Source organism: Macadamia integrifolia, chromosome 4, assembly GCF_013358625.1.
Source record: "Macadamia integrifolia cultivar HAES 741 chromosome 4, SCU_Mint_v3, whole genome shotgun sequence".
Classification (NCBI taxonomy): Eukaryota; Viridiplantae; Streptophyta; class Magnoliopsida; order Proteales; family Proteaceae; genus Macadamia; species Macadamia integrifolia.
Window position 1 is genome coordinate 36,744,086 of NC_056560.1, and position 10,700 is coordinate 36,754,785.

Below are 10,700 nucleotides of genomic sequence, written 5' to 3' on the forward strand. Positions count from 1 at the left end.
GTTGTGGTGAACTGGGATCAATGTTGTAAACCTAAGAAGGAGGGAGGTCTAGGTTTGCACAGGTTGAGAGATGTCAATAAGGCCATGCTCTGTAAAACAACTTGGAGAATAAAGCATGAATATGCCTTGGGTCACCGGTTCTTGAGGGCAAGATTTCTCAATAGCGAAGAGTTGCCTAAGACAAGGTACAAGAAGTGTTCTATCTGATTAGGCATTAGAAGAATGTGAAATTTTATTTCCAATAAGGAGAGATGGATAGTTGGTGATGGTCGTAAAATTAAATTTTGGAAGGATATTAGGGTGGGATCGTCAGCATTGGAAGGTGTGGTGATGGAGGGTGTTGATTCTCTGTCCCTAGATGGTAATGTGAATCAGTTCGTTGAAGATTACAAGTGGAGGATCTCGGCGGTGAACTCAACCTTTATGAACGGTATTCTTGATGCAGTTATGAATATTAATATTCTAGATTATGATTGTGATGACAGGTGTGCTTGGAGCTTAAATCATGATGGGATTTTTAGCTCCAAATCAGCATGGGAGGATATTAGACTGAAGAAGCCTAATGTTCCTTGGGCTTCTTTAATCTGGTGCAAAAAGCAGCTACCCCAGATCTCAACCTTAACGTGGAGGGTGATCCATGGAACGATGCCTACAGATGATGCAGTGAAAAAGAGATCAGTCACCCTTGCTTCTAAGTGTGAATTGTGTAAAACTGATGAGGAGACTATGGGCCACATTTTTCTACATTGCTCTTTCTCCAGGGAGATATGGGGATTATTGTGCGAGTGTTTCAATGTGAGATAGAAGGCTCAGGGGTCACTGCTTGAGCTTGCCCAGTGGTGGAAAAGAAAGCTGAAGACTGTCTGCTACAAGGAGGCGTGGAGTATGGGTTTGGCCATACTAATGGATCATTTATGGAGGGAGAGGAACAATAGGAAATACGAGAGTAGAGCTCGCTTGCTATCCAGGTTGCTGCTCACAAAAACATTTTGGAGGTGTTTTGGTGCAAGCCCCCTATTAATTGGATTAAATTAAATTTTGATGGAAGCTCTCTAGGGAACACTGGCCGTGATGGTATGGGCGGGATCTTTCGTGATCATTTGCGAAGAGTCTTGGGATCATGTAAAAAATTCATGGGAGTGACAAGTGTTTTCGAAGCTGAAGTAGAGGGCCTAATGGAGGGGCTGATGTATGCTAAGGATATGGATATTCAGCAATTGTGGGTGGAATCTGATTCAAGTGCAGCTGTCACTATGTTTCAACAAAGGAAGATTATGTGGTTTGCTCTTCAAAGATGGACGTTTCTTCAGCCATACCTGGGTAGAATTAATTGGAAATTTTTTTATAATTATAGAGAAGGGAATTCTGTTACTGACCATTTGACCAGAGATGCAGTGAAGTCCGGAAGTTCGGGTGTAAACATGGACTTTCCCTCGCACATTTTGGATCTCCTTACCAGGGATTCAAATGGGAGACCCCACTTCAGATTTAATTAGTGTCTTTTCTGTCCTCCTGCTGATGGCAATACTGAAGGTGGGAGGATAGGAATCGCTAGTGGTGCTTATAATCTTTCTGTTGCTGTTTGATTTTTTTCCTCTTTTTCTATTCATAAAATAATTTTCTCGCAAAAAAAGAGAGAAATTCTCAACCATGGTATGATTTTCTTGGGAAATACTCAGCTACAGCTAGGATTCCACTCTCCCTCTCCATCTTTGACGCCCCTCCCCCTCCTTGGCCGGCTCCGATACCAGCTTCCCCTCTCCCTCTCCCTGGTGCACAGGTGCCCCACCAGTGGCCGCCACTTCCCTACACCCTACCCAACCTCTGTCCCACCCCTTCCTTGCTATTCAGCTCCCTCATTCCCTACGCCCACCTCTTGTGCTCAGGCTACCTCACCTCCTTCCCTGCCTCTTTGATTTTCTAATCCCCCTCTTTCACTCTAAAGTTTCTAAACTCATAAGTTGGGAGCAAAGCTGAAAAACCGAGGTCAAAGAACCCAAAGTTGGGGAGATGCAGGGGCGATGGATTCTTGTTTATGTGAGGCAAAGACTCAGGGCTCTTAGCAAAGATATAGTTTAGAGAAATGAAATTGGGGACATAACCCAAAAAGATTATGTCATTAAGAGAAGGATGTTAATGACTTTAGGTTTGGCTGTTTAGGACACAGTTTTCTTTCATTCCACAAGGGAGAGATAGAGATAGAGAGAGAGAGAAAGAGAGAGGTATGTCGTTTATTAGCTCGCCACATACTGTTAAAGAAATGGAATTGAAACAAAGTCAATCCATAAGAAACGAATTGGACCTCAAATCAAAATTACAACTACGGTTTAATTTCTGAAAAAAAAAAATATTAAAATTGGGGCATGACGGTCTTACATAGGAAGGATTTGGGGTTTTAGATATATATATATATATATATATATTTTTTCTCTCATTTACTTGATCGCAAGAATGGGAGTGGCTGGAGTTGGCTGTCAGGTGCTACTAGAGGGGGTGAGAAGGGGTGGTGGGTTGTGGCTATTGTCTTTGAGAATGGGTGGTCCTGATTAATGTGCCACCAAGGATGACCTCTGTAGGGAACCATCCAAACTTGTGGGAGGGGAGGAGAAAGTTTCTAACAAAGACCAATGGTCACGGAAGGGTTGGGGGTAAGGGAGGTAAATACCGATTTAGTGGGTTGAGTGGTAGGAGTGTAATGCCCCACCTTCCGTAAAGGAGATATGGAGGTTAACGGTCCAAAGATCATGTCTCTTAAGGTTGAACCGTGAATCAATTGAGTGATAAATAATAAGAAGAAAATTTCAAATCTTTATTAAACACAACATCAGAATAATAACAGCGGAAGTCTTCAAATTAATATTTAAAAGTCATACATATCTCCAATTTATCAAAATTCAATAATACCATCCACAACCAATTAAATTTCTTAAAAAAATTATTACATCCATAATTTAAATCTTTAAGCAAATAAAATGATTCAGGATTAACTGAAATGATAAATGTTTTGCATGTCCATCAATCTCTTAGTTCTCGTCACTAACCAGCATGTCAAAGTGCTCTCCATCTAGGGAATGATTTGGGTAAGTTTCTAAGGAGAAACTCAGTAAGTAAAACTGCATACAATATCCACAAGTTTGAAAACATCAGCATAGAATTATAACACATGCAATAATATCTTCAAATCAAATATGCAACATTTATGGCAGTTTACAAGGTTTAGTTATTTTCAGTCATATTCATTTAATTAATTAATTTACTTTGTTCCTCAGGTGCCCCACACACTTTGTGGCCAATACATATCTTGATACCAAGTGGCAATTAAAAGCCATGGTCTCTTAGATATCCCACTCACTCTGTGGCTTGTATATATGTCATCTCACACATTTTGTGGTCAATGTATATCTTGACATCCAAGTATGCGAACATTACACATAATCCCCTTAGATGCCCCATATGCTCTGTGGCTTGTACATACGTCATCCTATACATTCTGTGGACAATGAGTATCTTAACATCCAAATAGGTCAATAAACAAAAAGGGGGTGACTCAAGGGTAGGAGGTGTAACTTGCACCACACGCTTTGTGGGCTGAATCCATGGAATGTCCCACATGTTTTGTGGCCAACACTTGAGCCCAAGGTCCATACAACTTACACCCCTCCTTGGCCCCGAAATTCCAAGTGTCAGATGCTATGGGTCTCATTCATTATTTCCCTCATTTAAATGCATATGTGATAAAGCAAATAACTAAGTGCGTACATTTTGTCACATGCAATAACACATAATTTAAAGAACTAAGCAATTCATTTTCCTTTTTTTTTTTTTTTTCTAAAGGCTAAAGATTTTATTTAAAATTGGGATAAAAAATAAAATACATCAAAAAAGGAGATGACTAAAAATTCCCCACCTTCGACATTGCCATCAGTAGGGAAGAACCAATCATTAATAATAAAATCTGTACTGAGGCTTGGTCACAGCATCATGCATAATCTCATCCCTGATATGAGAGGGGAAGGAATTGATGCTTCCCGAGAAATTGTTTTTGGCAACATGTTTTGCTAGGAATCTACAATCGCATTTCATTCCCTGAAGCAATGAATGATTTTTCACTCAACAGTGGACAGGAACTGAGTAATGCCAATCCATTCTTGCATCACAAACCAAGGAATGTTGTTCCCGTGGACTGTCATCACCACAACTTCCGAGTCAGACTTAATCCAAAGCCTTTAGAGGGCTATAAATCTAGCTTTGTATAGATCTTCCATCAACCCATGAAACTCCGCAAAGTAATTATTTTGAATTCCCAACGAAATGGCAAAAGCTTAAATGGATTGACCAAAGCTGTCCCTAAATAGGCCCCCTGCATCAGCTCTACTAGGATTACCCAATGAGCACCCATCAACATTGAGCTTTACCCATCCAATAGGTGGCGTACACCAAAAGATTTCTAGGTAGGATTGCTGTTTTTTTGGAATACCCAGTATTCCAAGATTCCTACAAATGAGGAGGTCAGAAATATGGTTCACTACACCTTGTAAATTTGGGTGGACTCCTTGAGGTCTCTTTTGACCAAATTAAAAATGATGCAAGGGTTCTTTGGTCTCGCATGTAAACGTCTAGAGTTCCTTTCCCTTCATATTTGATCCGAGATAAGAATGAAGCCAGCTAACCATGGCTCCTTCACAGAGACCATTCTACGCTTTCAAATCCACCACTTCGCCAAGTCAAGAATACTTGGATGATTAGGCCAGGTTAAATTAAAACAGGAAAGAAATCGGTTCCATACTTCCCTCATGAACCTGCAATCTAAAAAAAGGTGCTTCATCATTTCCTCAGCCATCAAACAAAAAGAGTACTGGGAAGGGAGGGGGACACCCTTGGCCTTGACTTCACCATTAGTGGCAACTTGTCATTCAAAAGCCTCAATACAAAGATTTTTTGCCTTAGCTGCAGCTTTGATCCCCAAATCATCGAAAACCAAGGGACTTTTGGGCTTCTTTGCCAGATTTCATCCCAAGTAAAAGATCTAGAGAAAATCCCAATAGGAGTGCATTTCCAAAAGCAACAGTCTTTAACAGAGGACAAAGAAAGAGGAATATTCCCAATCATATTGAAAATGTTTTTCATAAGACTAAAGGATACCTCAGGTAGGCTCCACTGGTTATCTGAGATGACGTCGGCAACCTTGAGCTTTGCTTCAGAGAATACCTCTTCTCTCATGTTAAGGTGCTACATAATAGAACAGTCACCTATCTAGTCGTCCTTCCAAAAATTTATAATATAGTCATTTCCCACAATCCACCTTTCTTTGCTAGAAATAAACTTCCAAACTCTTCTGATGCTTGGCCCAATGGAGGAAGAAGTGTATGATTTTTTAAAGAAGCCATTCAATCCAATATGCCTAGCTTTGAATAAAGAACTTAGACCTGAGGAGCCATGCTTGATATTCCAAGCTTGTTTAGATAAAAGAGCAGTGTTGGCATCCCTTAGCTGGCGGATTCCAAGGCCTCCCTCTTCCTTTGGTTTACAAACCTGATCCCATTTGACAATGATAGCCTTTGAGTAGTCCGAGTGACCAGTTCAAATGAAAATTTTCATCCATTTTTCTAATGAAGTAATCATGGACAAGGGCCACCAATACACTAACATGTCGTGAGAAGGCATACCTGAGATCACAGATTGAACCAACGGCACCCTTCTTGCCATAGACAGGAGTTTACCTTTCTAGTCAATAATTCGACTCTTGATTTTGTCCATTATGACCAGCAAAAACTGTCGACAAACTCTTCCTTTGAAATTATCCACCCTGAGGTATTTTGTGGGGAAATTACATATGGGTATGCCTAGGGTATTAGCAATGGCTTACTTTCTAGAGGTATGTATCCTACCCAGGAATAGCTTTTTTTTCGCTAAAGGCTCGAAGTGATTTTATTAATGAAGGAAAATACAAAGACATCGAAGGAGATTTTTTGTCCCCACCTTCGGCATGGCCATCAGTAGGGGAAAAAAAACCTCAATTACAATAGATTAAAACTGGACTAGGTAAATCATCCAGCGCTATTTCAGACTGAAAGGATGCCCTGAATGCCACACCCAGCATCTTGAAGGTTCTGCTTAATTTTTTCAAAAATTTGGACGAAAGAGTGATGAGTACCATCATGGTATCTGATGTTTCTTTCACTCCAAATATTGTCCAAAATCACCACAAGCCCTATAGTCCAAGCATCTTTCACCGAAAGAGTTCTTATTTTCCTAGTCCACCATCGGGATAACTGATGAAGATCAATAGGCATAGGACAAGTTATACCAAAACACTCCAAAAAATTTTCCATATTTCCATAGAGAAAGAGCAGTATAAGAAGATGTGGTTGAAAGATTCAACATCTAATCCGCAGAGACAACACTTTGAGGCCAGGGGTATGCCTTTAAGGATAATGGTATCATCTGTGGGAAGTTTTCTATGCATCAATCGCCATCCAAAAACTGATTGAAGAGGTTGAAGAGATTTGTTCCAAACTAGAGATAGATCTTGGGATTTCTCGATTTCTCTTTCTTATTTCATTCCAAACAGAAAAAGGAAGAAAAAACACTAGAGGAAATCCCACTCTAGAAACAACGATCTTCTATGTCAACTTGAGAAATTCTAATCTTTTTTGCTTTAGAGAAAACCTTCTTAAGGGCTTCAGAGTGAACTTTAGGAATTTTCCATCTTCCATTCGATATTATTTCAGAGACCTTAGTCTTAGAACTAATGAGCAGGGAGAGGGCGCTACCATAGACGTCCACTATGGATGCTTCCCCCATCCAAATGTCATTCCAGAGATTAATTTTTTTTCCATTCCCTATAATCCATCTCTCCCTACTAGATATGAAAGACCATACTCTGCTGATGCCAGGCCAGATTGAAGAAGGTCTAAGAAATTTTTTAGGCTGCCCTTTTGACAGAAAACGAGCCTTGAAGAAGCTTGAAGAATTTGATGCCCCATGCTTTATGTTCCATGCCAGCTTAGCAAGCAAGGAAATATTTATGTCTCTCATCCTACGAATCCCCAAACCTCCTTCACCAATAGGCTTGCAAACCTGATCCCACTTGACAATCACAGCCTTTGAAGTGTTAATGTCTCCTGTCCAAATAAAATTTCTCATCCACTTATCCATTTGCGCAATCATGGAAGACGGCCACAAATAGATCGAGAAATTATGCATTGGCATCCTTGATATAACTAATTGAACTAGCTGGACCCGACCAGCCATTGAGAGGGTCTTTCCTTTCTAGCCTGACAAACGGTCTCTGATCTTATCCAGAGTAGGCATCATTTATTGGTTTTTTACTCGACCTTTGAAAATTTCCCCGCCAAGGTACTTTGTGGGGAATTTACATGCTAGGATTCCCATAGTCTCCATAAATAGCCTGCTTCCTTGAAGAAGATATCGGACCCATGAATAGCTTGCTTTTTTCCAGGTTCACTACCTACCCTGAGAACTCCTGGTACTTTCTGATAAAGTTTTTCAAGTTTCTGACATAATTTCTAGATGCATTTATGAAAATAAAAACATCATCAGTGAAGAGATGAGTAGGAGCAGACACACCTCGAGGGCCCTTTAAGGCTTTGATTTCCTTTACATGGAGAAGATGCTTCAGACCTCTGCAGAGAACTTCTTCAGCAATAATAAATAATATTGGAGAAATGGGATCACCTTGACGAAGCCCCGATCAACTCCAAAGTAACCAATTAGACCTCCATATAGCAGAATGGAAATTTTGGAAATGGAGAGGATTTGGGAAATCCATTTTCGCCAAGTGTCAGAAAAACCAAATTTCTTTAGGAATTTAAGAATAAAATCCCAAGAAATTATGTCGAAGGCCTTCTGAATGTTAATTTTTGCTCCTAACCTGCCACCTCTTGTAGAAGAGTGCATAATATTTGCCAGCTCGGATGCCAAGGTAATATTGTTATGAATAAGTTTCCCTTTCTGAAAAGCTCCATGTTCTTCCGAGATTAGTCTAGGGAGGAGGAAGGACAATCTAGGTGCAAGGATTTTTGATATTATTTTATAGAAGAAATTATCCATGCAAAGAGGCTTGAATTTATCAAGAGACATAGCCCCGTTAATTTTGGGAATTAAGACTAATAAGTTGTTGTTCATACTCGGTGGCATCGATCCAGAAGTAAAGAAATCAAGCACAGTTCTTTCAAAATCTCCAGATATAATATTCCAATAGCAATGGAAGAAATAACCAGGATAGCCATCTGGACCTGGCGAATTTTCAGGGTCCAGATCCCACACAACACGCTTTATCTCATTCGGACCTGGAATCGCATCCAAGGATAGAAGATCCACCTCATCAATAAGCCTTGGGATAGCATCGAGCAAATCCAAATGATCCGTCACAGGAACTCCCTTATGAAAATCTTCGTAGAATCTGGACTTGTAACAAGCTATTTCGTCTCTATCAGAATTTATAGAGCCATCAGATTTTTGGACTCTTCGAATAGTGTTTTTGGCTCTCTTAATTTTTGCATAGAGATGAAAAAATTTGGAGTTTCGATCTCCCTCCTTTAGCCATCTAATCCTTGACTTTTCAGCCCATAATTTTTCATGATTTTTCATGGCAACCAAATAGGCAAATTTTGCGTCAACTTCTTGCCCAAAGAGGGAGTTCTCCATTCCCTACAACTCAATTTGAGCTTGTATCTGGTCCAAAGCCTCTCTCGTTTTGACTAGCTCAATCTCAAAGTTTGAAAATTTTTCCCTAGCCCAGCTTTTAATGATCGGCTTCAGCCTTTTTAGCTTATAGGCAAGATTATAAGATGGCGACCCGCAGATGTTATGACTCCATGAATCAGAAACTTGCTTCAAAAAATCAGGATGCTCTATCTAAAACTTATGAAAGTGGAAAGGACAATTAGGAAGTCTAGGGCATGCTTCAGAGAGAACAAGGATTGGATTGTGAACAGAAAAATCCCTTGGAAGGACCAATTGAGAACAATTCTAAAAGGTGTTCAACCATTCCTCGTTACAGAACCCTCTATCGAGAACTGCAGAGACATTGCCCCTTCTTCTATTATTGGTCCAAGTGAATTTTGGACCTTAAGATACTAGTTTTATCAATTTACGTGAGTCAATCATAACATCAAATTCCACGGCAAAGCCGAGGTTAAAGGAACCAGGTCCCCTCTTTTCAAAAGATGCTAGAGTGGCATTGAAATATCTAACCACAGCCCATGGGTCAGCCAACACCGACATTGCCCCAAGCTCCATCCAAAGCTCCCTTCTAATAACTCTAAAATTGCTAGTGTGGATAGACGAAATCATTATAGATTTTCCTTTCCAATCTACTCGAACTGTAATTTGCTGATCAGAACTGGAAAAAATCAAAGGTTTAGGAATACCTCGCTTCCAGAGCAGCCATAGATTTGGAATTTTTTCCCTTCTAGTATTGTAGATGACGTCTTCTTCAAAGCCCAATTTACTAAAGTAATGAGTTGGGCAATTATTCACATCAATCATCGGTTCAGCCAGACAGAGAAAATCAGAGTCTTTATCTCTTACAATTTTCCTCAGAGCCATCCGCACTGAGGCCTTCTTTAAGCCTCTCACATTCCAGAAGAGAATCTTCATGGATTACTTTTTTTGGGTTGCAAGACGATCAGAACTTCTGGCCTACGCCACAATGTTCGTCCCTTTCTCATTTCTCCGAGCATAATACAACTCAAATTCAGCAGCTGCAACAAGCTTATCAGCCACGTCAATCTCCTCATAGTGCACCTCGACTGCTCCTCCACGCAAGGATGTGCACGAAAAAGATGAAATGATATTCTCAGCCGCACGATTATCCTGGGGGAATGGTCTAGGATTAGACAGCAAATCTGTTACATGTGATAATCTCCCATTACTGTTGTGCGCTAGATGCCCATTACCTGGAAGATGTTCGGTTGAAAGGGATCGGCTACTCCCCAAATCTTGGTGTCTCACGCTTGAGATAGGAAGGAGAATCTCGACATTCCCTTGAATGGGAAGTGGATTTGAATTCAAATTCTCATTCTCTCCCGATAAGGAAGGAGATCACAAGATTTCCATTCCACCATTTACTTCCTTGTTTGGTGCTCTTGAGTCCGGAACCAGGCTGCCGCTGGTCTCCTCTCCCTGCTGGACGGCATCACCACCATTGCTGAGGTGGCTCTCATCACCATTGTAGACAAAAGGGGCATGGGCTTCATTGGCTTCATCTATATACACCGCTCCAGGAGTCCCTGATTTTTTGGACTTTTTCTTTTCCTCCACCGATTTCTTGATTCTGCATTCAGAGATCGAATGGCCTGCCTTCTTGCAGAAACCTCAAAGACCCAAGTTGTCCTTGCAGATTACTTGTTGTTTGAACAAGAAGATCTCTTGGGAACTTGGTACCCTTCTCTCAACATGGATCTCATCAACACGGCTAGCACCAACTTCCATCTCGACTTGGATCCTTGCAAAACCTCCCATTGAAACTGCTCGAGTGTGCTTGTCAATGGCCATGGGACGACCCGTTGCCTTAGCCATAGTAAGGAGAATTTTTTCGTGCCAGTATTCTAAAAGAAGATTAGGAAATCTGATCCATACCATTTTCTTATCAATCTGTTTTTCATGTATATTGAAATCCTATCTCCATTTTTGGAATTTGACATGTTGCCCTCCAACCTTGATAGAGCTTCTAC

At 40.6% G+C, this 10,700-nt stretch overlaps 1 protein-coding gene across 1 annotated transcript; it reads left to right on the plus strand.

Moving 5' to 3' along the window:
- The first annotated feature begins 330 nt into the window (after positions 1-330).
- Positions 331-804, plus strand: LOC122076435. Its single transcript, XM_042641730.1, has one exon. The coding sequence runs from the start codon at positions 331-333 to the stop codon at positions 802-804; it is 474 nt and encodes a 157-aa protein (XP_042497664.1).
- The last annotated feature ends 9,896 nt before the right edge of the window (positions 805-10,700 follow it).

Bases quoted from the DNA above. Each gene is read 5' to 3' on its own strand.
- LOC122076435 (XM_042641730.1), top strand. From the start codon at position 331: ATGGAGGGTGTTGATTCTCTGTCCCTAGATGGTAATGTGAATCAGTTC.